This window comes from Acinonyx jubatus, chromosome C1 (genome assembly GCF_027475565.1).
Source record: "Acinonyx jubatus isolate Ajub_Pintada_27869175 chromosome C1, VMU_Ajub_asm_v1.0, whole genome shotgun sequence".
In the NCBI taxonomy this organism is placed as follows: Eukaryota; Metazoa; Chordata; class Mammalia; order Carnivora; family Felidae; genus Acinonyx; species Acinonyx jubatus.
In genome coordinates, this window is record NC_069381.1 from 76,316,516 (window position 1) to 76,344,000 (window position 27,485).

Below are 27,485 nucleotides of genomic sequence, written 5' to 3' on the forward strand. Positions count from 1 at the left end.
GTGAAAAGCAGGGGGTCAACAAAAGGAAGTGAAAAGCAGGGGGTCGGGAAAGTAACCACCTTTTACTCAGAGTGTGCCCGGTTTCTTGTGTGGCCATGGTATGTCAGGATGTGTCAGTACTCCTAGAACCTGAGACTTTTCTATTTCTGAATTATCTTTCCTGATAATTGGGCTGGATCCTTAACCTCACGGTTCACTATTCTTTAGCAAAGAATCATTCCCGGGCTTTATTTCTGTAACCGCTCTTTTAACCAACCATCGCCTAGGGGAGAAAACCCAACCCTACCGCGCAAGCGCTCAATGGCTGATGCCGCGGCACCGAGGCCTTTACAGTGCGCATGAGCAACGAGAAGCAGCTAGGCGGGAAGTGTTGCGCAGGCGCTTTTGGCAGAGTCGCTAGGTGGGGATCTCTTGGCAGCGGCGACCCAGGCAGCTGGGGAGCCACAGAAGTCGTATTCCCTTAAACTGTGAGTTTCCGACGGTTTGTTCCATGGCGCGGGATTCTGAGGGACTAGAAACGAATTCTGGATCGTGACTTCGGTCTTGTCGCAGCGCAGTAACCCATCCTCCCACCCCTGTTCGGATCCCGCTGACCCACGGCGGGAAAGTCATGTGCCTGCGCACTAAGCATCCCGTTGGGTCTCGGGTCTGAAGGAGGAAGGTCCTTCCCCGCTGAGCTCGCGGCGGTGCTCCCAGAAGGATCCCATTCATTCCCTCTTTCTCTCCCCTCCGCTGATGGCCAGTATCGGATCAGTTCTCCATCAACTTGCATGGGGCCTTGAGCGAACCTCCTGTCCCTCCTTTTGAGTACTCATTCCTCTTTAATTTCCCTCAGGTCAAACCGCTCTCCCCATAAGGCCTACCGTACCCGCCCCTGCTCCCCTATTCTCCAGCTGGCTTGTGTCCCGTCGCGCTGCCGCCCCAGTTACCGCCACCACCCTTCCCTCCACCGCCGGCCGCCGAGGCGACTCCCCTGACTAGAACATTTTCCCCTCGCCGCCCCTCCCCCGCCCCCGCCTGTGTTGCTGTAAGGTAAAAGGGAAGTAAATGTAATCCTTAGAAACGGCCCACAGTTTTACCCCCTTTGGGGATTTAGACATAAGGTGCGCTTTTAAATATCTGCCCCTGTGGGGACTGGCGTTTTTTTACTGCTTGGTTCAGTGAGTGATTTAAACTTTTCATCTTCTCCAGTATTCTAATTTTCACAGCTGCTTTGCTCCCCCGGTGGACATGACCCCTTAGCTGGCATTTTGCATCCCAGTTGTTTTGTGATGGAGGCATCTTTGGGGATTCAGATGGATGAACCAATGGCTTTTTCTCCCCAGCGTGACCAGGTTCAGGCGGACGGCTCGTTAAAAAAACATGAGCAGAATTTTAAACTACCAGGTATGTGTTTAATTCCAAGGGTGTGCAGGCAACAATTCTGTGATTTCGGTTATTTTTTTTAAAAGGAACTTCCCGAATGGTAAAGTGAGTTGTATGTTTACATGGGAGTGTTTTACATATCAGTAAAGCTTCCTGAGGTCTAGATTTAGGATTGGATTGCATTTTAGAAGGATTGTAATCCATCCATGTCATTTTACAGAAGTTGCTAGAGTCTAAACATTGGTGGTTATCCAAGAACAGTTTGTTGATACCCAAACTAGAATTTCTTCTCCCAGATCTCTGTTCTTATCTGTCTTCATATTGCATTAAACTTGGATTTAGAAGTCGACGATGGAGGAATTTTCACTTGAAGTATTGAAAAGCAGAATTCACTGACAAATAAATAATGAAATATATGTAGCAGTACAAAAGCACTGTATCTCAGTGTACATCTCAGTGTTGTTTGACCTTAACCCAGACCCTGAAGTGAGGAGAGGATCAAACAATACCTGATCTTATACACTAAAATGTGTGCACCTTCATTCCTGCTCTTGCAGTGCCTGGGACATAATAGGCATTTAATAAGTATTTGTTAAATAGAGGAGTTCCAGGTGACCATTTCCTTTTTCCTAAAAGATAGCTAAACCTTCTTTTCCATCTTTGTTTTAAGCATGTTTTGCTTGTCCAGAAGATACTAATTTTGACCTTCTATCCATGAGATCTATTTATCCACTCTAGAAAAATGATATCACATGCTTTTGCTTTCTGACTAAAACTTAAACTCTTCTTTGGTGTCAAAATGAGTACCCTTTCTAATGTCCCAGTTGTTCCAGTTGCCTGTGCTTAAAAACTCTAGAGTTGTCTTCGACTTAATGATTTATATTTGCTTCTCATAAGAAATTATCCAACTTTATCTTACTTCTTTTTTAATATGTATGGCATTGCTTCTTATTCCTACTTCCACCACAGTAATCTGTTCTCTTACACCATGCTCCTGAATTACAATGAAGTTTCTTACCTAAACTGCCTGCTTTCACTTCTTTTCCATCCTCCAGTTCATTTGGTACACTGCTACTAGAATAATCTTAAAATGCCACTTCATCCAGTTTCATGGTTGCTGTCCCTCTTCCATTTGTCCTTTTCTTCACAATCAGCTTTCTCCTGTGTCATTGGACCCATAATACAATAACAACAGTCATTGTGTTAACCTTCTTGTATCTTTTAGCACTCTGTATATTTTGTCTTTTCATTTATACTGTAAGCTCCTTGAAGGCAGTATCTCATATAGCTCCTGGTGTATCTTGTGCTTTAGACAGAGTGTATGAACAGATGAATCCGACATGGCTTTAGCATTATGTTCAGGTGAAAGCTACTATTCTAATATTCTGAAAATCTGGGAAATAAAGAGTAAAGTGAATTGTAGTCTAAATTTCTAAAGTTTTGTGACTTTTTTGTAACAGAACATTGAACCTTATAAGCAGTACCTTTAATAACTCATAAAACATGCTGAAATTTTATTCATACTTATTTTTAATATGATGCTTAGTAAAAGCTAAGGTTATATAAAAAATAACTTCAGTAAGGAGTAAAGCTAATGATATCCAGGCCCATAACTGTCTCATGAGCTAATATGATTCACTTTCTCTTGATGGAATAACTTTTGAATGGTAGGACCTTTTTGTATATCTTTGTATTCCCAGAACCTAATAGTATCCAGCACAGAGTAGGTGCTTAAAAATACATGAATGAATGGTTTAAGGCAAGGATATAAAGTAAAATACTTAGTGTAATGGATGAATAACATGGTCCTTTGTTTTAGGATATGTCAGCTTTTGTAGCTCTTTTTTTTATATAAAAAGTGTATGTGATTATTGATGAAAATTTAAAAAGTGTAGAAAACTCAAATAAGGAAATAACGTCCAAATTTTATACATTATTATACAAATATTGCCCCGTTGACCTCCTGTTACAGTCCTTTAGTCATCCTGTGCATAACGAGATACATTTCAAATAAACAAAACTAAATTAGGATCGTAACCAACTTATTTCTAGTCTTTATTTTTTACTTAGCAATATGTAACTTGAACATTTCTTATGTAAATTATCTACAGCTTGGTTTAAGTTGATTGGCTAATGTTTCATTGCATAGTATGCTACAATTTATTTAATTACCCTTTTTAGTAAACCTTTAGATTGTTTTCCATTTTTTCCTATTAAGAAAAATGCCACAGTGAATAAAATACTGGGCATAATATTGTATCTAATGTTTACTTTCCTCTGTATTGTTGAACTATACTATAAGTTGCGCTTGTGATGTGTTATATGGATGCTCTTAGCTCTTGCTACTATAATGGGTTATAGTATGATATGTGTGGGACAGATCCAGTTTATGCCTGTTGTCACACTGTAATTGTTATTAGTGTCCCCTTTCACTCTCAAGAGTGCCTAAGTTTGGGCTAAATTATATGATCTTCCTAGCTTAAGAGATGTAAGTGAGACAGTACACAAAGCTTCAGAATAAGCATCACATATATTCCTAGAGTGGCAGTTTTACTCCGTTGTAAGTAATTGAAAACATTTTGTTTATATGATGAATATTAAATATTATGTGCAATTACTTTTCTAGGTGCTGGAATAAATCAGTGCATAAAACAGACAAAAATCAATGCCCTCAATCTACTGGAAAGATAGATGATAAAAGAAATAATGTGTTCAAAGGTGGTTAGTATTGTGAAGAAAATATAGAAGGGAAGTGGAGATAGGAAGTGTTGGAGTAGGAGATTGTGATTTTTAAGAAGTGTAATTGGTCAGAGAAGACTTCAGTGTGGTAACATTTGAACTAAGACTTGAAGGTGGTAAAGTGATGAGCTACATAGATATATGGGGGAGAGCATGCCAGGCAGAGGAAACAGCAAGGGAGAAGGCCCTGAGATGGGAGTGTGCCTAGCATTTAGGAATAGCAAGGCCTTGTCCAGGTCCTCGTCACTGGAGGCTGGAGGGTGATGGGAGTGATGGCAAAGAGAGGTATGAGGAGAGGAGGTAGTTCCTTCACCTTTATATGAAGCAAGCTGTGAAACACTAGGTTTGAGCAAAATAGTGACATGGTGACTTAGCTTTCTCAGGATCACTCTGGGTACTATGTTACGAATAGATGGTACAGGCCAGCAATGATGAAAGTTGAGAGCATAGTATTAAAGCCACTTGGATATATTATGTAGCAGGAAAAATATTTTTCCTTAAAATTTCAAAATGGAAGCTTAGACCTTCATGTTTAAAGTATAGGCATTTAGGGGTGCCTGGGTGGTTCAGCTGGTTAAGCATCTGACTCTATTTTGGCTCTGACAGCACAGAGACCTGCTTGGGATTCTCTCTCACTCCCTCTCTGCCCCTCTCCCACTGGCACCTACTCTCTCAAAATAAATAAACTTTAAAGAAGAAATAAAGTATAGGCATGTAAATGTTTTTGGCTTGTAGACTTTTCAGGATCTTCCCCCTGATGCTCAAAGTATATAGTCATTCTCGTCTCTGCCTTTAGTAGTGTTTTCTGTCATTTAACATTAATGTTCTCTTTTGCTATTTACTCTCATCTCCTTCAGAAATGAGGATTTTTTATTCAGTTTGGTTGTCAGAAAGTTTTACTGTTGTTTGAAAATGTCAGAGTTGTTCTGTAGTGACAGGAAACTAATATAAACATATTTTGAGTTTTGTAAAGATACGTAAGTGCCTAGCAAGTTAGTAGTGGCATGAAAACACCTTGAGCTTACATAGTCCTTCACGTGGCTTGTGTATTACAGTAGTTCCTTATTACATGTATTTCCTCTCTGGTGATTTCTAATAGTTAACCAGTGTCTCTATTACTGACTGCCAGCTCATGCTAATACAAAGGGAAGTTCCAAAACATAGAACTCAAAGGAAAATTCATCTAATCTAACCCCTTTGATTTTCAGGTTAAGAAAATGAGTATTAATGTGGTTTAATGATAGGAGTTGAATCTGGGCTTTCTTCTATTTCAGCACCCAATAGTACCTTCTGTAATAATGGAAATGTTTCTATGTTGTCACTTATAGCTAATACGACAAAATTTTTAATTTTTTTAAATTTTAATTTATAAATTTAAGGGGCACCTGGGTGGCTCAGTTGGATAAGCGTCCAGCTTCTGCTCAGGTCATGATCTCACAGTTCCTGAGTTTGAGCCCTGCATTGGACTCTCCATTCTCAGTGCAGAGCCTGCTTCAGATCCTTCCTCCCTCTCTTTCTGTCCCTCCCTGCTTGCGCATGTGCACTGTCTCTCTCAAAAATAAACATTTACTATAATAATAATAATAAAATCTTTAAAAAATAAATTTAGTTACATGAAACTAGAAGACAGCACAACTCTGTATCATATGACTACAGAGCTTTTAGTATTCTCATATATACACACACACAACAAAACATCCACACAAACACTTCAATACATTTTGTAGTAAAGAGACTACAAATAGGGTTCTTAACATTTCATTGTATATAAATACCATTGATTTAAAACAAATTTTTTTTTAAGTTAGTTTATTTATTTTGAGAGAGAGAGGGCACAAATAGGGGAGAAACGGAGGGAGAGAATCCCAAGCAGGCTCTGCACTGCCACTGCAGAGCCTGATGCAGGGCTTGAACTCATGAATCGTGAGATCATGACCTGAACTGAAATCAAGAGTCAGATGCTTAACTGACTGAGCCACCCAGGTGCCCCTAAATACCATTGATTGTTAGATAACCCCATTTTATCTGCTGCTCAGAAATGCTGCCAGTTATACTATGACACAGTGCTTTCTTATCACCTAGAATTTTTTATTTTATACTTTTGAAAGAGTTCTTTTGGATGTAATTAGACAAATAATTGTATATCTCAGGTACATAATTAAAAAGGAAATTAAATATTTAACATCTTTCTTTTCTGAGTCACTTTGAGTATAGTCACACTCATTGACACCCCATTTTCCCCCTCATAATGTTCTCTATACATTAATGATGCAGAATTTCTTTGAAGAATTCATTTTTTAATTACCATTTGTTAATGCACTCATAAGAGCCCAATTATGTGGAGCTGGCCTACATTTGATTCTGCTTCATCACCTTTACCACTTTTCCCTACAACCGTTTGCTCTTAAAGGGTTAAATGTGAATGCTCTTTAATGATTTCTTAGATTTTCGTCAAGTCACTGATACCTGTTCTGTAAGTATTGATACTGGCTGACAATAATTGTAAGTTGCATCCCAATTTCAGAGTTTTTAAAATTGTGTTTCAGAATCAAGGACATGTAATATAAAATTGAATATATCATTTTTATTACTCTTTCATGGTGCCTTTCCTGTGACACTGGAATTTGAAGCTGGTTGGAATTGACACCCATTAAGAAAGATTGTAATTGACTATGGCAAGAGTGACTGCTAGAGGCTGGCTTTTCCCCCCTGGCTTTGGTTTTGGTTTCTAGAGTGAAGTAGTGTGGTAGCGTACAGTGAGGTAGCTGCTGCTGTCTTGACTTCTTCACTCTTTTGTAACATCTAAACTTTTGCTTTTTTTCCCTTCAGCTATCTCTGAATGCCCATAATGATAGTAATAATTCATTCACTGAACAAGCATACCAGGCACTGTTCTAACTAGGAGCTGAGTGTACTGTGGTGAATTATGCACACAGGGAACTGTACTGGTGGAGCTTATGTTCTAGTGGGAAGAGGCAGAGAGCAAACAAATAAACAGGATGATTTTATAGTGGACAAGCACTCCAAAGACAATAAACAGGGTAATGAGAGGAATGCTGTTTTAAATAGGATATCAGAGAAGAACTGACCTTTGAGCCAGCCACATGAAATAATAAGGGAAAAAGATTTCAAGTAAAGGGTAAAGCAAAAGTGCTAAAGAAATAATGTTAATAACTACAACAGTAAGAATTACCACTTTTATTTAATATTTGCTATGTGTCAGGCATTGTGTTAAAAACAGTATCTCAGTGGCATGGGTACAGTTATTACCCCTTTTCTGTGGTTGGGGAGACTAAGGCTCAATGTAATAAGCTGTGTGCTCAAGGAAAGTCGTACCTAGTCTGGTAAATAATAGCCAGGATTTTAATTTAGTCCTCTTATCTCCAAAACTGTTACTCATAATTACTGTTCTAGTATTGCCTCGTGTATTGAAACCCATGAAGCTTCTCCAGTTACCCATGAAGTAGATGGGAAAGTAAGTTCTTCCCATTTCCTTAGATGGATTGATACAGTGGAAAGAATACTAGATCTTCTTGGACTAGATCTTGGCTTGTTATTTAGTTTCCAGCTCTTAATGTTCTTCTTCCCCCTCAAATTCATCCTCTACTTGTCATCTTCCTGCTTAAAAGTTTTCCATGGCTTTCAATTGCATTCTTTCCCTCTCCCTTCTTCAGCCACATTGAATTTCATTACCTCCCTCACCGACCTCTCCCCTTGGATAAAATAATCCATGCCTTTTTCCTTTTCCATTCCTTTGTGTACATAGTTCCTTCTTCATAAAATGCCTTCATCCACTTTTCTACTTGGTGAGTGCTTCAGAACACAGCTTAATTGTCACCTGGAGCTTGCTGTATTCATTCCCCTCCCCTTCCTTATATCTAGTAACATATGCATTCTTGTATTATTATAGTTACTGTCTTGTATTCAGAGGAGCTTTTAACACCTGACTTTTCCACTAGACTAAACTCTTAGAGAACAGGAGTTGCACCAAATTTGTTAATTTTTTTTTAACATTCCCATCGCTGAGCATTTTTAAAAAATTTATTTATTTTGAGAGAAAGAGTGGGGGAGGGGCAGAAAGAGAGGGAGAGAGAGAGAGTCCCAAGCAGGCTCCCCAGTGTCAGCATGGAGCCCAATTCGGGGCTCAATCCCATGAACTGCAAGACCATGACCTGAGCCGAAATTGAGAGTCAGACACCCTACCAACTGGACCACCCAGAGGACCCTGAGCACTTTTTAAAACACAGTGTTTGTTAAAAGGACACATAATTTCACTTTCCTAAATAGGGTTTTCTTATCTGAAAATCAGGATAATTCCTGTTTTGCCAGTATCCCAGTGCTGTTGTGAAGATCTGAAAAGATAATACATGTGAAAGTGGTTTGAAAATGTCTTAAACTGTTACATACATTATTTACATTATTACTATTATAACTTAAAAAGTAGCTGATGTTTGTCTTAGATACAGTAATAAAATCCGATAACTCTTAAGTATGTAGTTTTCTTTTATATCCAGTAGTTTATCACGTTTGGTATTACTGCCTTTCTTATTTTAACCATGTATATTTTTGTAAAGAGTTTATATGTATTTAAAAGTAGCAGTTTATCTTATCTGGTCTCAAGGATAAAGGATACTATTGATAATTGGGATAGTTGTTTTTTTAAAAATATTTTTAACATTCCTGAGAGCTTTGGTAGAATTTCTCTCTGAGGGTACACTGTGAATACTCAATATATAAAACTTTCCCAAGCTTGTAAGATTTTGTATCTTTGGGGAAGAGAAACAGTTTTCAAGAAAATTACATTGTGTCCTTGTCATGCCATCTAGTGATCACAGCACAAATTGTTTAGTTATTTTTTAAATAAAGCTTCTTTATTGTGTTGTACTCTATGCAGTGACAGTGTATCTGTTAATATAATTCTGAGTAATAGAAATTTGATGTGTGTGATTCTGGGACTTAACAGTTTTATGTTTTTTCAAGAAGTGTGTTACAGCAACTTAACAGGGTTTTAAATATTTTTATCATGATTTTAAAGTTTATTATAGCTACTTTTTAACTTTTTAATTATGTTTTAGAATTTATTTCATTGAGGTTTTTTAACTTAAAGTATAAAATATACTTTCATTAATTATAACTATAAATTCTTTTTCCTTGATAGGTGTTAAAAAAGATATTGAGAAGCTTTATGAAGCTGTACCACAGCTTGGTAATCTATTTAAGATTAAGGACAAAATTGGAGAAGGTAACTTAGAGATCTACTTTATAAGTTTTTTTCCCTTATGTTTTGCTTTGTATAATCTTGATTTTCATTACTATTTCCTTTTGAAAAGTATATACTTTTTAAAATAATAAGATCATGGTCATATTACTAATTATGACATCAGGTTTTCTTTTTCCCCTGGAAAGAATGAAAGAATAAATATTTACAGTAAAATGAATAGTCCTATTTTAATCTTTATGCTGTTATACCGTTAAAAGTGTTGATATACTAATGTATTGTTAAGGATAATTATTGAAAATGAAAAATATAAGATTCATGTGGGGGAATTTGATCAAGGAAAGTCCTCCTTTTTCTTTCTCTGTTGTAGTTAGGTAGAACTGTATGTTGAAACAGAGAAATCTAAGGTGACAAAATGATGGAAATCAAGTGGTAACAATATTTATAAGATGGTCAGTATCGACATAAATGTCATTGAGAGACTGGCAGTCTTGTTGATTAAATGAAGGGTGAATTTATCAGATGTGAAGTGAATGAGAAGGTAAAAGATAATGAAAGGTTTTGGTGGCTATGTTAGGAAATGCCTAAATAGTTAAAAACAAAAAAGCTTCCATTTACTTCATTGTTTGCTTTTCACAATGAAAAGTGTCAAACACAAAGAAGCCTAGGTCATTGGGCAAAAAAATTAGAAGGTGAGATGTTTTGGGATAAGAAGCAGATCTTTACATCTTTACCTTTTTTGAACACTGACTTAGTGTTCAAAAATTTTGTTCTGGAAAACACTGCTGTCCTTCTAACATTAATAGCTATTCCTGGAGAGGGGGAGGGGAGAAGGGTGTTCTAAGGCTAAATAAGTTTGGAAAATGTAGTATGTATGGCTCCCTTTTGGTTATTTGTGATGTACTTAAACACACAAAGCACACAAAGCTCTAGCTTTGGAAATTTTTGTAGTAAAGAAATTTATCAATTTGTTTTAACTCAGTTTTCTCAAATTTAACTGACCACCAGCTCTTTTATTTTTTCTATTTAGTTTAATGCTAAATTTAAAAGCCCAGGTGGTTTTGTAGTTTTTTCCCCCCAAGACTATTAACAAGTCTACTTCTAACAGACCTGTATCCAACTCTAAAGGAAGTAATTTCAAATGACAATACTATAGAAAAATACTTGCTAGAATGGATCATGACCATGGAAATATTTTATGCTAACCCAGGCAGATTTACTGTAGAGCTTTGGTAAATTAATATATCCCCTAAAGAATTGAAGACAGTTGAGAATTTATTAAAAATTGAAAGTCCTATTTTTAGATGTTTTTGCTCTTCATGTATAATATCTTTAAATATATTAATGATAGATTAGGATAATTTCATGGGCTCCAGTTTTAGGATCTATTTTAGCATTGTTTCATTAACATTTTTAAAAACCAAATATTGAAAAATTGAATACATTGTTTTACAGGCACTTTTAGCTCTGTTTATTTGGCCACAGCACAGTTACAAGTAGGACCTGAAGAGAAAATAGCTCTGAAACATTTAATTCCAACAAGTCATCCTATAAGAATTGCAGCTGAACTTCAGTGCCTAACAGTGGCTGGGTATGCATTATCTTTAACTGAACTGCCTGTATATTTAAGATTTTTAAGCGGATATCTAACAGGGGTGGTTAGATTGTCCATGAATTCAACATATTTTTCAGTCAGGAGTCTGCAGTTTGGTAGCACTTTCCCCCTCTAATGTTGGGATGGTTAATTAAATTTATATTTTTAGAATGGATTATCCTTGAGGCTCAGCTTGACTTCCTGTTCTCTGACCACTTCTTTTTCTAATCTTCCTGCCAAGTCAAACCGTGGTCTAGATATTTTTTAAAATGTAGGGAACTCCTATTTCACATCTCCCCAGCTATTGACAGCCCCATCTCATATTTTATTTTGAACAGCAGAATCATCTGGCATGTCTTTCCCATTGGTCTTTCTCTTCTAGGTCATTCCTGTCACCAAACATACATGATCTAGTATTTCTTATCCCCCTGTACTGCCATCCCTCTTCCAGCTGTTTCATCATTTCTTTGCTGCTCTTCCCAGCCAGACCTCTCAAAAATGATCTATACATACTATTTTCACTTCCATACCTTACCTTCACTACTCTCACTGTGTGTCTACTTTTCTCTATACTAAACTGAAACCACTTTATATAAGCGTCCACTGTGACTTCCATCTTGCCAGTTTCTTTTTCTGTTCACATGAACCCTAGGCAGAGTTTAACAATTGATTTGAACCAGTGTCTTTTGACTTCTATACTGTCACATACTTCTTGTTTTCTTCCTGCTTTATTTGGCCTTTCATTGCCAATATCTTTTGCCAGTTCTTCCTCTTCTACGTGACATCTAAATGTTGGAGTTTCTTGGTGCCTTATCCTAGGTTCTCTTGCTCTGTACTCTTCCCTGGGTAGTATCATGTATTTCCATGTGGCTTTAGGTGTATGATAGTGATTCCCATAAGTGTATATCTTGCCTCAGACCTCTTACCTGCAGATTTGTATATACCCGCCTACTGATTTGACATTTCTACTTGAGTACCTGATAATTATCTCAAACCTAATGTGCTGAAAATTAAATTTTAATACTCCTTTGCCTGCCAAAACCCCCACAAAAACGCCTACTACAACAGCCTGTTTTCATCTGCTCATCTCAGCCTCCATCATCAAGTCCTGGCTATTTTTGCCTCCAAAATATATCTAAAAACCCATTCATATCTATTTTCTCAACCACTACCTCAGACCAAACCTAGATTACTACAATAGCCTGCTTCTTCTCTTTCCCCCTGAATCCCATGGTCACAGAACAGCTAGAGTAATCTTTGAAATATAAAAATTTGTATGTATGTAATATAAATTGTATACTTTTATTTCCCCCTCTTAAAATCCTTCACTGGTTTCCCAGTATTCTTTGAAAAAAAAAAAAAATCCAACCTTATATCATGCACTCTTCCCACCTCCCTCTCTGTGCTCTAGTCACTTTAGTTCCCTCAGATTTGTCTCGAGCTTTCTCATCTCAGGGTCACTACCCATTACGGTTCCCTGGTCACTAAGTCCTCTCCCAGTTTTTGCGGGCTGATCTTTCTGATCTGAGCAAGCTTCAAAGATGTCATCTGAATTAAATTAGATTCACCTGTTTGTTATTGTCACAGCACCTTTTGATCTCTTTCAAAACCCTCATAATCTGTCCTTTGTTGTCTTGTTTATTATCTGTTACTGTTCATTAGATAGTAAACTCCATGAGGGCAGAAATCATGTTAAGTTTAATTCACCTTCCCATCCCTAATATCTAACATACTGTCTGCCAAATAACCATGCCCAGTAAATATTTATTGAGTGAATGAACAATCCTATTTCTTTGTTTTGCCCCTATGTTTATTAGAGAAGACAAAAGAATGAGATGGCCTCTGTAAGGCATAATTACATACATTCTACTCCCGTGAATAAAATTGTTCCTTTTTCCCTGTTTTAAATATTTTTCTCTACCACTTTTCTATTCCATGTACTTCAAAAAAGTTCATGCTAAAAAAAAGTCTTTATCTGATCTTGCTTCCTTTCTAGCTCCCACACTGGTTTTTCTTCTTTTCTTTGCCAGATATTTTAGGCAAATTGTATGTTCTACTTCCAGTGTATCTTATTTTCCCTTAAGTCCTGTTTGGCCTCTTCCTTTCCACTTAAATTATTCTCAGAAAAATTACCAGTTAATTCCTCTTTGCCAAACTAAAAGCCTTCCCTCAGTCCTTATTGTCTATGACCTTCATACTGATAACTACTTCTTTTAAAACTCCTCATCTGGGTGACATCCCTTTCTGGGCTCTCTGCCCCTTTTTCCTTATTTTGCCCTCCAACTTGGCAATTTTCCAAGGCTCATTGGCTCTTCTCTCTAATCATTTTCACAGCTTTAGGTATCACTTCTCCACAAGCACTGTCACTGACCTCTCACTTCTCACATAAGATTTAGTTCTGTATCTAGGACTTTTTATCAAAAAGAGGGAGGTCTTCGTTTTTGATGCTTCTTTTCCTGATCTCTCTACATTTTTAGGTGGTATCCATGTTGTTCTACTGACTCAAAACCATGTAAAGTTAATTTCTTCATCTTTTATGATGCAGTATAGCATAGTAGTTAAGAGCATAAGACCTAGAGCAAGCTGTGTGGATTCAGATCCTGGCTCCATGACTTACTAGTTTAGTTAAGTTCCTTAACTTAACTTGGGGGGAAGTTCCTTAACCTCTCTGTGCCTTAATTTCCTTAATTGTAAAAAAAAGGGGGGAGGAAATAATAGCACTTTCCTCATAGGGCTGTTGTGAGGATTAAGTGAATTAGTTAATAGATGTAAACTGCTTACTTAGATCAAAGCTTGGCAAATATAGTGAATGCTCAATAAATGTTAGCTATTATTTTTTAATTAACTTACTCATTACTATTGCCATTTTATCTGCTACAAAGGCTTATTAATTCATTATTGTTTTTCATCTTGTCCTTCTCATTCTGTTACTTCCCCAATTAAAACTAATGATCTCATGTTTGAATTACTATACTAACCTCATAAATGGTGCTATTTTTGTACAAGTCAGTTAAACATGTATGCTGTCATACAAGAGCGTAGTTTTAAGTAGTTTTCCAGCATTTTATGCATAGCTAAAGTTGCATTTTTAAAGAAACTTAGCATAAGGTTTCATTTCATTTGACCTTTCCTTTAAAGTTCATTATGCATTTTTCCACTAGGGGGCAAGACAATGTCATGGGAGTTAAATACTGCTTTAGGAAAAATGATCATGTGGTTATTGCTATGCCGTATCTGGAGCATGAGTCCTTTTTGGTAGGTTTTAATACTTACTGACTTTTTATTGGCTAAATATTTAATTGAAAGCAATTTTATGATCTTATTCATAACTTTATTTTAGGACATTTTGAATTCTCTTTCTTTTCAAGAAGTACGGGAATATATGTTTAATCTGTTCAGAGCTTTGAAACGCATTCATCAGTTTGGTATTGTTCACCGTGATGTTAAACCCAGCAATTTTTTATATAATAGGCGCCTAAAAAAGTAAGTATGAAAAGTTACTAGAAGATATTTACACTTGAATGAATTTGTGCTATGGGGTTCACCTGGGAGATAGAGAACATACTATAACAGCCATGCACAGATTTTTTTGTTTTAAATTTTCATTGTGGTTGGGGAATGGAAATACAGTGAAACAAAAGATAAAATTATATTAGTAAAGCAGTGTCCGTTATTAGATACACCATGGTTCAGTGGAAATAGCACTTAGCTAAAATAAACTTAAAAACGGCATAGGTCTTTTGGGGCGCCTGGGTGGCGCAGTCGGTTAAGCGTCCGACTTCAGCCAGGTCACGATCTCGCGGTCCGGGAGTTCGAGCCCCGCGTCGGGCTCTGGGCTGATGGCTCAGAGCCTGGAGCCTGTTTCCGATTTTGTGTCTTCCTCTCTCTCTGCCCCTCCCCCGTTCATGCTCTGTCTCTCTCTGTCCCAAAAATAAATAAACGTTGAAAAAAAAAAAACAAAAAAAAAAAAAACAAAAAAAACCTGTATAAGCCTTTTTAACTTTCGCATTTCTCTTATCTCTGGGCTTCATGAGGGAATTAGAGCACGATAGCCAATTTCCTGTTTCAACACTGAAGTTCTGTTATTATGTAAGTTTGTATTGTATATGTTTATATACATATATGTTTTTTGTACTGATAGAGGTGTTGTAAAGCTGAAAACCTGGCTTAAATACTGTTTATTATATGATGGATCCTACTGAGAGTGGTAGGAGGTATAGAACTATAACTTCTTGGATTTTACACTTCTGACTTTTCTCTTTAATTTTCTTTAATTGAATCAAGTTTTAAGCCTGTGGTTTTATTTTATTTTTTTCTCTTAAGTTTATTTTTTGAGAGAGAGAGCAAGAATGGTGGAGGGGCAGAGAGGAGAGGGAGAGAGAGAGAATCCCAAGCAGCAGGGAGCCCGATGTGCAGCTCAGACCCACAGATCATGAGATTATGACCTGAGGCAAAATCAAGAGGCAGGCGCTTAACCTACCTGAGCCACCCAGGCGCCCCTAAACCCATGATTTTAATTAATTTTTCTTTTAAGCTTGTTAATTAAAAAGTATCTACTGTGATGCCATCTTAACCATCATAAGAGAACAAAGAATTGGGCTTATATCCTGCAGTCCTTGTCTGTCTTGTCAGCACAGGCCATTGGAGAAAAGGGAGAAAGATTTTTGTGTGTGTATGGGATGTATCATTCCTTAATTTTCAAGCCTAGTTAGCTTTTATATCATTACCTTGGCTATAAACTCATTTTTCTTGTCTTTTTTCAAGAATGTTATAAATTTTTTTTTTTTTTTAAACGTTTATTTATGGCGAGAGAGAGAGAGTGGGGGGGAGGGGCAGAGAGAGAGTGGGAAAGAGAATCCCAAGTAGGCTCCCTGCGGGCAGCACTGAGCCTGATGCAGGGCTTAAACTCATGAACGGGGAGATCATGACCTGAGCTGAAATCAAGAGTTGGACACTCAGTCGACTGAGCAGGTGCCCCAAGAATGTTATAAATTCTTAATCCCCTAAAGAATTATACTTTTTGTGTAAATATGATTAGAGCATATTATGATGTTACTATGCTTTAGTTGTTACAAAGAAGTAAAAAATGCTTGCTTTTGTTTCTTAGGTATGCATTGGTAGACTTTGGTTTGGCCCAAGGAACCCATGATACCAAAATAGAGCTTCTCAAACTTGTCCATTCTGAAGCTCAACAGGAGAGTTGTTCACAAAATAAATCCCATATAATCACAGGAAACAAGATTTCCTTGAGTGGCCCAGCAGCACCTAAGGAGCTCGATCAGCAGCCCACCATGAAGACCGTGAAAAGGCCCTATACAAATGCACAAAGTCAGATTAAACAAGGAAAAGATGGAAAGGTTCTACCTCTTTTATTTAAGTATTAATACGGTTTTAGAAATGTACTTCTTTATCCAACAGAGGGAGATATAATACCAGGATAATACTTGCAATTAAAAAATTTGTTTTTACATTTGTTACATATTCAGTTGATTAGATTCCACTAAGATTTATAATAGATCATTTCAAAACAAATTACTTGGTAGATTTATAATGTCTCTATAATGTTACATTATGTAACAAAAATGGAAAATAATTTTTCCCTGCATGTTATAAAGTTCAGATTAATTATCCTTTTTTAAAGAAAACATTAGTTATAGGGGAAAAATTCTGAAGTGTCTATCTCCATTTTAGCTGCACAGCAAAATGTAACATCCATGCAGGTGGTTTTTAAATTTTTTAGTTATATATATTTGTGGATTATGGTAACAGTTATATGGGTGTTAAGAGTTCTGTCTAGACTATTTTCTCCTTTCACAGAAGTGTTTTGGTGCCTGAGAATGACTTGGATGCAGCTGTTTTTGTTTCATGTCACTTAACTCTTTCAAAACTGGCAGAGTACAGCTGGCAGAAAGTGTTACAGATATAATCCTTATTTTCCTTGTTTTTGTTGGTATTGTAGGAGGGATCTGTAGGCCTTTCTGTCCAGCGCTCTGTTTTTGGAGAAAGAAATTTCAATATACACAGCTCCATTTCACATGAGAGCCCTGCAGTGAAAGTAAGTAATGTAGCTTAATAGTGCAATCATCAGTCAGTACACTGAAGAGAATTTAGGGATTGGTAGACTAGCATTTATTATTACTCCGTTTTTAAAAGTAGAGTTTTGCTGTGGCAGAAGGTATTACTGCTTTGAGCATCTTGTCAACACTTTTATTTTCTCCAGTTTTTTTCCTGAACTTTTCTGGTGGAATTTTTCATCATTTTTGGTTAGCTGACTGTTGTTGCTGTTTTCTAAAGGAACATTTAGAACATTAAGGCCTTTTCTCTCATTACTAGGATGTGAGCTCCTAATAACTAACACATTTCTGACACACAGTTGATGGTGTAAAGATGTTTGTAAAGTTTACAAAATTGTCATCAATATTAAACGGTTTTAAATTGACTTACGATATCCTATAACAGCTAGATAGCATAAGCAACAAATTAAAACTGATTTTAGCCAATGTAATTGTGCAGTTTACAGTTCTGAAATGGAGTTAGACACTAGAACGTAACTGTTATACTTGTGTAACCTATCAGGAAAAATTCTAATAAAGTGTAAGTCACATATTTACCAATTGAGGACTGATTAGTAAATTTTAATACATTTATTCCACAGAAGAAAACTAAAAAGATTTTAAATACTTTAATAGACAACTGTTTACTTACAATCCAACAGCACACTCAGCACTTTTAAAAGTTAGGTTTCTACTGTTACGTTTTGCCATGCTAGCATTTGAAGGCATTAGGTTAAATATCACAGAAATAGGAAATGCGACTTTTCTTTTACAGCTTATGAAGCAGTCAAAGACTGTGGATGTACTATCTAGAAAGTTAGCAACAAAAAAGAAGCCTATTTCTACAAAAGTTATGACTAGTGGTGTGATGAGGAAAACTGCCAGTTCTTGCCCAGCTAGCCTGACCTGTGACTGCTATGCAACAGATAAAGTTTGCAGCATTTGCCTTTCAAGGTAATGTGATTTAATGCTGCTACCAAATCATCAGCATGCTGCCAGACATGATTAGAAATTGCATTGATTTGGTGGGCAGTTGATTTAGTGCAAGGAAGAGAACAACACGGTTCTGTGAACTACGCAGGCACTAACGTGGAGAGGTACGATGATGAGCAAATGATAACTATTGTCATCTAGTGTTCATTTGACATGAATTGCTCATTGGAAAACACATTTTCTCTTGTATGCAAGTAATTTTGGTGGGGGCAGGGATGGTTTCTTTGGAACCTTGGATTTGCACATTTTACTTGCTGATTTAATCTTTTGTTACCTTATTCCTACCTGTGTAGAATAATCAGAACCAAATAATAGGGTGTCTTTCTCACTCCCACCTCCTACTCTTAGTCTCATAAATTCCTCCCTTTCTTTCAGAACTTGCATGAGCTTTCTTGAGCCTTTCCTGATTAACTTAAGTATATAAGTCAATAAGTATGTCAAATTAATTTTCTAATATCACTCCAAACAGAAGTGATTTTTATGCCTCTGAATTCTATTGCATTCAATTCTGGTGTATTTTACTTTTCTCTTACGGTTCTTATAATCTGCTACCTCCTTTTACACCTGGAAGTTACCTTAAAATTTTTCTGGAATAAGGCCTGGTAACTTGAGGGGTGGGGAGTGGGGGAGGGACCAATAGGAAGCAGAATCTAGGATTTTCATCACACTAGATTATGATTTGCTTTATAAATAACTTTTATTTATATAGATATCAAGGCAGAACTTATTGTGAAATAAATAGATAAATGTTACTTTTTGGTCTTAAATAATTAAACTTTAACATAACTAGAAAACTCTTATTTCGTCATCATAAGGCGACAACAGGTTGCCCCTAGGGCAGGTACACCAGGATTCAGAGCACCAGAGGTTTTGACAAAGTGCCCCAATCAAACCACAGGTATGTTGCACTAGAAATACAGAACCCAATTAGAATTGGTTATCCCAGGTATATTTTATTTTATGACCTTTATGTTTTACTAATATTAAGTTTTTCTGCTTTTAATAAGTTATGTAAGTACTAGCAGTGTGGCAGTCCCATTTTTGAGATAATGCTATTGAAAATTTCTACTCCTAGTGTTGGGTTTGTTTTTGCTTTTTTTTTGTTTTTTTCTTGTAACAGACTTTTTCCTGTACAATGCATCTTGCTTATCTATTTACAAGATGATTTTGCTATGAATTTTGTTAATGTCATATTTGTAGAGGAAAAATTGTGTTTAGTAGTCTTTGCTAACTTAAGACTTGCAGCGTTTTATCTGTTTGCCCAGTACCCCCCAAAAGTCTTCTGTGCTGCACTGCACATAAGATTGTGTATTTGATTAAAATTATTTTTTGTTATTGTGAAAATAATACAGTAGAATTAAAGAGTTAAAGAGTTTTGAAAAAGGAAAAAAATCTAGATCTACCAAAGTTGTCATGAAGCCAGAACCCAGGAAAAATCTCATTGAGTAAATGAATCCTGCCATTCCCCTAGATAATGGACTTGAAAGAAATGCATTCGTCCATTGTGTGTATTCTGTACTTGCTAATGGTACCAAAAAAAAAAAAAAAATTATCTGCTTATACTCTCAAATAATTGTAACCTGTTGAGCATGATTGTAAATCTTTATGTGAGGTATTGTAGGGATATTTATTCCTTTTTGAAGGGAATATGGAAGGAAGTTCATTGAAGAGAAAACCACTGAGAAGAGAACTTAAATTGGAGTAGGTGGTTGGCATTGGTGCATGAGCAGAGAATCTGAAGAAACAGCATGGTCTAGTCTAGTCAATAGGAAACAAGTTTAGTGTTGCTAGAATGTAAGATGGAAGTGAAGGAATGGTGAGAAATAAACCTGATAATAGGTAGGCAAGTCAGATCACACATGTTAAACAGCTTGGACTGTATCCTATAGGTGTTGGGAAGTTATTCAAGGGAAAGAGATGGTAATAATTATGTTTTTTAAGTTTATTTATTTTTTAATGTTTATTTATTTTTGAGAGAGAGAGAGAGGGACAGAGCATGAGTGGGAGGCGGGGCATAGAGAGAGGGAGACACAGAATCGGAAGCAGGCTCTAGACTCTGAGCTGTCAGCACAGAGCCCATTGTTGGGCTTGAACCCACAAACTGTGAGATCATGACTTGAGCTGGTGTCAGCCACCCAGGTGTCCCTTATTTACTTATTTTTGAGAGAGAGAGAGCACACATGCACAAGAACAAGGGAGGGGCATAGAGGGGGAGAAGGAATCCCAAGCAGGCTCCATGCTGTCAGCTCAGAGCCTGACACAGGGCTTGATCCCACAAACTGCAAGATAATGACCTGAGCTGATATCAAGAGTCAGATGCTTAACCAGCTGAGCCACCCTGATGCCCTGATAATTATGTTTTAACTGCATTATTCTGGCAGGTATGCAGACAGCATAGGTTTTGGAGAGTTGGGGCCTGCTGTGGTCCAGGTGAGAGATGATGAAAGCCTGAATGAGGGCACTAGTAATAGGAATGAAAAGAAAGGTAAAGGAAAGGCAGAACTTATTGGATAACTGGATGTGAGATTTGGGTGTGGGGTGGTGAAGGAAAAGGCACCCAGGATGTTTATCAGATTTCTAGCTTGGGGGACTTGAATGGGTATCAGTAGCCAAGGGGGAGAATAAAGAAGTAACTGGTTTACAGGGAAAGATAAGGTGGATTGAGGCATAATTGGCTTGAGATATTGGTGGGGACACCAAGATAGAGATGTCCAACAGAGTAAAAGTCAAACTTAGGGAAGTTTAGGCTGGAAATACAGTTAAATGTCATCAGTATATAAAAGATGGTTGAAGCTGTGAAGTAGATGGGGTCAGTCCAGGGAAGAGGTTGGAACTGTGGGGAACCTCAGCCTTAAGGGGTGGGGAAAATGTTGAAGGAGCAGGCAGAGCTACAGAGGGAACAAAGAAAGGCAGGTGATACAATGGCCAAGGTAATGGTGAGCAAGTAACTTGGTGATACTGGGGGGTCAGCAGTTAGGAGAGATGTCCCTAAAAGAAAAAATTAGTTTAACATGAACCTGTGCTAGTCTTTTTTTTTTTTTAACATTCATTTATTTTTGAGACAGAGAGAGACAGAGCATGAATGGGGGAGGGGCAGAGAGAGAGGGAGACACAGAATCCGAAACAGGCTGCAGGCTCTGAGCTGGCAGCACAGAGCCCGACGCGGGGCTCGAACTCACGGGGCCGTGAGATCATGACCTGAGCCGAAGTCGGACGCTTAACCGACCGAGCCACCCAGGCGCCCCGAACCTGTGCCAGTCTTAATGTTAACTGTCAGAATTCTAGAGATTAAAGATTGTATAGCAGAAGTTAGGGTAAGCACCTGGCTGAAGAAAAGCTTCTAATATTCAATACTTTTCACTAAAATAAGCCACTTTCACTATGGTGCATAATTCTTGAGGAACATCCAGATTTTTCCACATAGCTATTTTTGGATTTCTTTTGATCTTACAAAGTACATATCTACTTAGTGTTTTATAATGATGAAATGTCCTTTTAAACTTACCAACATGTTGCTCAAGAAAGAAAATATTGTATTTTGTATTAAGGATGTTAGACTACGGTTTCTCAATCATGGTATTACACTCTAAGCATCTGAGGAACTTAAAAAATTCTGATGCCTGAGCCCTACTCCATAATTAAGTCAGAATTATGGGATTGGGCCTGGACATCAGAATGTTTTTTAAGGCTCAAGATTTGCATAGCAAAGGTTGAGAACTATGGATGTAACAATGATGTAAATTGACTACTGATGATAAAGTTATAGATATGGAATTTTTTTTAAAGTTTGTTTTCTGTTACAGCAATTGACATATGGTCTGCAGGTGTCATATTCCTTTCTTTGCTTAGTGGGCGGTATCCATTTTATAAAGCAAGTGATGATTTAACTGCTTTGGCTCAAATTATGACAATTCGTGGATCCAGGGAAACTATCCAAGCAGCTAAAACTTTTGGTAAGCAGTTTTATATTATAGAACAAAAGAAATGCCTTTTTTAATTTCCTATAAATCAAATTATTAAGAAATTCTCTGATGTTATGTAGAAAATTTCTCTGTTGCTTGAAAACTAATAGCATTGTGTAAGAAAATAATTTATCCATTTTTCTTCTATATAATCATTTAATCTCAGCAAGCACAAAGTGCTATTTAAATATTTTAAAGTTCAACTTTATAATCTTAAAAGGATAAGGAATAAAATCTTAACTCCCTGTAGTTATGGTTTGACTTTATTACATAAATATTTCTAATAGTATATGTTTTAGTTTATTATATGTTTATTAAGCATCAGGTGTTCTTGGGCTTGCCTTAATTGATCTTAGTTTATACTAACAAGTAAACAGTTAATTATGAGACAGAATAATAAGGACTCAGTAGGGAAGATAATAAAATGTGGGTTGTTAGGTTCCTTAGGGTTAGGGGAGCAAGGAAGAGAAATGTGCAGAACACCTTTGCTGATGGAGTATTATTTTAAGCATATAAATAATATGTTGTGGGAAGTCCTCTCCTTAGTTACACAAGTTCTTATACTTCTAAGACTTCATGGGGCACCTGTGAATTCTCTCAACATTGTTCTGGCCAGTGACTTTAACTCACATGTTCACCTTGTTTTTATTCTCCATGCACAGTTATAGTTAATATTTTCCAAAGTGGGTGGCTGTGATTGTACCACACAATATAGAATACCCCTGTGGGACAAAATTTCAAACAACCCACTTCATAAGTAGCTGGGCTGCCCTTGTGCCCAGCTCCAGGATCAGTAGGTCTTAATCGGGTCCATATCAGAATTAACTAAAGAACTTAAATACATATGCCTATCTCACTCTACTCCTTCCTGGGAAATAAGATTCAGGAAAATATGATACATAGGAAGGGCCTAGGCTTGTTAGTTTGGAAAAACAAGTGATTTTAACCAAGAACTACTTCTAAGAACCACTGCAAAAATGATTGCCCCTTACTTAGACACCATTGCTATGGTCTAATCCATCAGAAAAGCTTGGTGGTGGTTATGAAGAAAGCTCCGTGATGGAGTTTAAATATACCAAAAAGTGTTTCTTCAGCAAAGTCAATCCACAACTTCTCACTTTCTTGCACCTAGTATAAGAAAATGTTATCAAAGGATAATAGGTTGAAATAATACACATACACAAAGGGAAAATGACCATAAATGGAAAGCAAGATGGATTGATACCTAGGAAATTGTATTGTTACGTGAGTATGTTTACTCTCAACTGATTGAGAAAACTTTTCGTCTAGTGTTGAAAAACTTCATGAGAAGTTTATGAAGTTTATCAGAGAATGGACATCAAAACATTTTGTTGAAGAGCTTAACTCTCCCTTATCTGTAGTCAAAGTTATAATGAGGACCAACAATGGAAGCACAACAAGTGATGCAAAAGCATTTAAGGGCAAGTGTCATGATAGCAGGCCTAGGCTTTTAAAGATTTATCATCATAATGTTTGTTCTCAGAAACTAATAATGCCACATAGTTTTTGTCTCAGTCTATTAGTATGACTTCTGCAGCTGTTTCAGTCAAATCTACTATAACTTTGGGCTGAATACAGAAGGACTCAAAACTTCAGTAGTCACCTTTTTGTTCTCCTTTATGACCCAAAGAAATGACTTGCTTGGGATTAGCAGTGAGAGTACTTGTACTTCTCTTGTGTATAACGTGCCTCACTGTCCTCAACACCTAGACCTGGCCCCACTGTGGATTGTCATCAAGGACTCGTTATATCAAATAAATTCAAATGAAGGGCGCCTGGGTGGCTCAGTCAGTTAAGCAACTGACTTTGGCTCAGGTCACTATCTCACAGTTCGTGGGTCGAGCCCCACATTGGGCTCTGTGCTGACAGCTCAGAGCCTGGAACCTGCTTCAAATTCTGTGTCTCCCTCTCTGTTCCTCCCCTGCTCATTCTCTGTCTCTTCTGTGTCTCTCAAAAATAAATAAACGTTAAAAAAAATTTTAATAAAAAATTTAAAAGAAAAACCTTGAGCTAAAACAAATGCCTGACACTTGGTCTGTAACAAAATATTTTGATTGAATGTATTATTTTCCCTGAATGAGCCCTCCTTTGATCATGTGAAAAAATTTAAGCATGTTGTATAACTTAGGGAGATATTGTAATACATACTGTTACTTATTTCATAACTTCAGCATAGCCTATAAATTAATGAATAAAACTATATGACTATTCTCCTCTGCCTATAATTTTCTAGAGAGAATAAGAATGATAAAATAGATTTAGAGTAAAAAAGCATTGCCATGTTGTATCCTGAGCAGACTTAGTTTTTGGTCATTTGTTTTCCTTGGTCTCTTCCCTGCCTGCCACCTCCTCCTCCCTTCTTTCCCTGCCTTAGAACACCCAATCCAGTAGTTAGATCAGGACATGTAAAAGTAACTTTATAGCATCCAGAGCTAGATTGTTTTTTTAACAACCCATGTACCCCAGAAATCTGTATGCTGTGCTACTCCATTGTTTGGAGCCACATTTCTGTTTAATAAGGAAATATATAAGGCAAATACAATACACTTTTGCCTGTTTGTGTGCTTAGCTTATTTTTGCCCATATGTGAATAATTCTGTCAGGAAATTGTTTCAGAGACATTTATATTTTTAAAAACTAAGATCTGGCTTATTAACTCATTCAGAAACATTTATTGGGACTTTATGTGGCCCAGGTAGTATTGTTGAATCTGTTGTTACAGAACTTAAATTCTAGCCGGGGAGACAAATCTGTCAGACAAATGAGTAGTATTGAGAAAGATAAAAGGAGAAAGGGAGAGAAGAGGGCTCAGCTGTTTCAGATGGGTCTGTCAAGGACCCAAGTATCTGTCAGGATGTGATACTTGAACAATGACCTGAGAGACTGAATAAAGCTTTTTTATCCAGTCCAGCCACCATTAATTGAGGACCTAGTATGCACTAGACATTGTCTAGGCTTTGAGGATTCAAAAGTAAATAAAATAGACCCTGTCTTCAAAGAGCTCAGAGTCTAGTAGGGGAGACAGCTCTACAGTTACAATACAGGCTAACAAAAGTAATAGAAATTTTCACAGTTTGGACACAAGTTTAGAATGTTCAATTCTGTCAGAGTGTCAGGCCTCACAGAGGCCTGAAGCTGAGTGAGGATATAAGTTGGAGTATCCCGAGCACATGGGGGAGCACAGGGGATCCTAGGCAAAGACAGGAACCATATAGCCAGAGGAATGTAAAAGCTAGGAAGGGGGAGAGGGAACAGGAGCTGCAGCTGAGGAAAGATTACAGAAGGATATGGTGAAGCTGAAGGAGTTGACAGTCCAGTGAGTCCCTTACATAGCTTAGTAAGTCACTGCTTTCTACTTACCACCACCCACTTTATGATTTGACCTTCAACTATGTAGTACAAGACACAAATATTAGCATGTGGTACTCTAGCTCTTATGCAGGGCAAATATATCCCCAAAGCACACAATTGGGCATGGATGTTTCCCATTAGAGAGGCTTCTGGTATACTCAAATAATGTACATGTATTTATTCTTTTTTAGGCAAGTCGATATTGTGTAGCAAAGAAGTCCCAGCACAAGACTTGAGAAAACTTTGTGAGAAGCTCAGAGGTATAGATTCTAACACTCTGAAATTAACAAGCGGTGTACAAGGGCCTGCTTCTCGTGACCCAACATTTTCAGAGAAGACTGACCATAAAGTTTCTCACCTTATACAAACACCTGAAGCACAGCATTCAGGAAATTCATTGTATAAAGGAGACAGTAATGGCTGTGGGGGTGGTTTGGATACAGATACTACCAATTTAGCAGGCTGGAATGAGGTACCTGATGAAGCTTATGACCTGCTTGATAAACTTCTAGATCTAAATCCAGCTTCAAGAATAACAGCTGAAGAGGCTTTGTTGCACCCTTTTTTTAAAGATATGAGCTTGTGATTATCGTTCCTTATTTATAATGTTTGCTATTGTGTATTATGAGATGGGGTGAAAAAAGAGTTTTTTGTAATAGCCATAAGTTCTTGATTAGAGACCAGGGCAGGATGAATAATTTATTTTAAAATTTTAGTATTTGCTGTCTGGCAAATGCTGAAATACGGACTACGATCAAAGATGCCTAAGATAGTTCTTAGGGCTAACTACATGATCTTTGAGTTAGATCTAGCCAAGTAGAACTAGATCTTCAGCTTCCTTAATTACTTGTCACTGCCATATGCAGAGAAAGAAGCTATTTTAGCCTTAGTACATAGAGGTTTGAGGTACAAATCTTAAAATTAATGGATGTGATCTTAAAATTAATGGATGTAATGGGGACTAAATGAGTCAAAAGACTTACTTTATTGGTTTCTTTAAGCAATGAGCTATGTGTACTTTTAGAAAACTCAACCTGGTGTTGGTGCTCTAACCATTCTATAGGTAAAGGCGATCATTTCCTCTTCTAGAGGCATATATTACACCTTTTATGAACACTAAAATAACTAATGAGAAAATGTTGGAGGTAATACCACTTAAAATTGAATTTATCCATTTTTTAATGTATTTTGTTAAAGCATTTTTTGTGTGAATTGCCACATTAATGTTTTCTCTCTTGATTTTCTTGCCTTCTCTACCCGCACCTAAATTCTCCCTGAAAATAACATGGTGCTTTCCACAAAGTTTCTGTGTGCTTTGTTAAATATTGCACGTGTTTACAGTTGGGTACTTCATGCATACACGGATTGATTAAAGGAAAGCTGCAGGGCCAAGGTGAAGACTGATAATCCAAAATGCTTTTATTTTTCTCACCATCCTAGGTGTAATTAGGTAGCTGCTAAAAGGAAAAGTGAATACAGCTTTGAGAAGATTATTGGAGAGTCTTTCCTCTGAGTGGAGCCATCAGGATCTCTATATCCTATTATAAATAAGTTGCTCCTGCTCAAAGAAGATTGATTACTACAGTCTTGGGCAGACTGGGAAGAGAGATAATGAAGTGGGCAGAGTAGAAGAGGACCAGAGGTAGAGACTTATGAATTACTACATTCCAAAATGATATATATCAGTGACAGCATATCAAACTCTTTGTGTGAAATAAGTTTGGGGGTGTGGATCCACGGAGAAGTTTCCCATTTAGTAAGGATAGAATATAGAAACAGCTTATGGATACAGAACATTTTGTTATTTTGTACATTCAAGTCAGTGTGTCTACCTACTCTGGTAAGTATGGCATGTGTTTAGCCATTACCACTGATGTACTCGCTCTTCTCATACTATAATCTTTAAAAAAAAAAACTTGAATGTTCTTGAATTTGTATGTTTAATAAAGTTATTCTTTTCTATTTCTTATGTCAAACTATTCATTTGAAAAATACCTCTTTTTAAAAACACATTTGTCACTGGAAATATTTTCCTCTTGAGACTAATGAATGCTGTCTCTCCAGCAAATAGTAGACAGATTAACAAAAATTGACCTGGCTCAACAAATATATGAAAAATGGAAGTAGATTGTTTTATAGAAAAGGTGCTCATTGACCTCATTTATAGGAAATTTGTCACAAAATAGTAA

General features: G+C 37.0%; 1 protein-coding gene across 4 annotated transcripts; it reads left to right on the forward strand.

The window, feature by feature from the left end:
- Nucleotides 1-319: 319 nt before the first annotated feature.
- Nucleotides 320-27,258, forward strand: CDC7 (cell division cycle 7). Of its 4 annotated transcripts, none has more exons than XM_015064425.3 (12): nucleotides 320-467; nucleotides 1,192-1,386; nucleotides 9,263-9,346; nucleotides 10,778-10,913; nucleotides 14,078-14,171; nucleotides 14,257-14,399; nucleotides 16,024-16,273; nucleotides 16,876-16,971; nucleotides 17,745-17,923; nucleotides 18,778-18,860; nucleotides 21,766-21,915; nucleotides 25,488-27,258. In XM_015064425.3, exons 2-12 carry the CDS (start codon nucleotides 1,272-1,274, stop codon nucleotides 25,880-25,882), a joined length of 1,725 nt encoding a protein of 574 aa, XP_014919911.1. In that variant the 5' UTR covers nucleotides 320-467; nucleotides 1,192-1,271; the 3' UTR covers nucleotides 25,883-27,258. The 4 variants fall into 4 exon arrangements, with proteins under 4 accessions (XP_014919911.1, XP_026914426.1, XP_014919913.1 ...); XM_015064427.3 differs by having other exon boundaries at nucleotides 336-467; nucleotides 1,209-1,386; XM_027058624.2 differs by lacking the exon at nucleotides 320-467 and adding an exon at nucleotides 489-738.
- The last annotated feature ends 227 nt before the right edge of the window (nucleotides 27,259-27,485 follow it).

What these genes read in the sequence shown, in the direction of transcription:
- CDC7 (XM_015064425.3), top strand. Translation starts at nt 1,272, where the DNA reads ATGGAGGCATCTTTGGGGATTCAGATGGATGAACCAATGGCTTTTTCT. An exon ending in ATGAGAGCCCTGCAGTGAAA is followed by an intron (nt 16,972 to 17,744) that starts GTAAGTAATGTA and finishes TTTCTTTTACAG; the next exon opens with CTTATGAAGCAGTCAAAGAC. An exon ending in GTGCCCCAATCAAACCACAG is followed by an intron (nt 18,861 to 21,765) that starts GTATGTTGCACT and finishes TTTCTGTTACAG; the next exon opens with CAATTGACATATGGTCTGCA.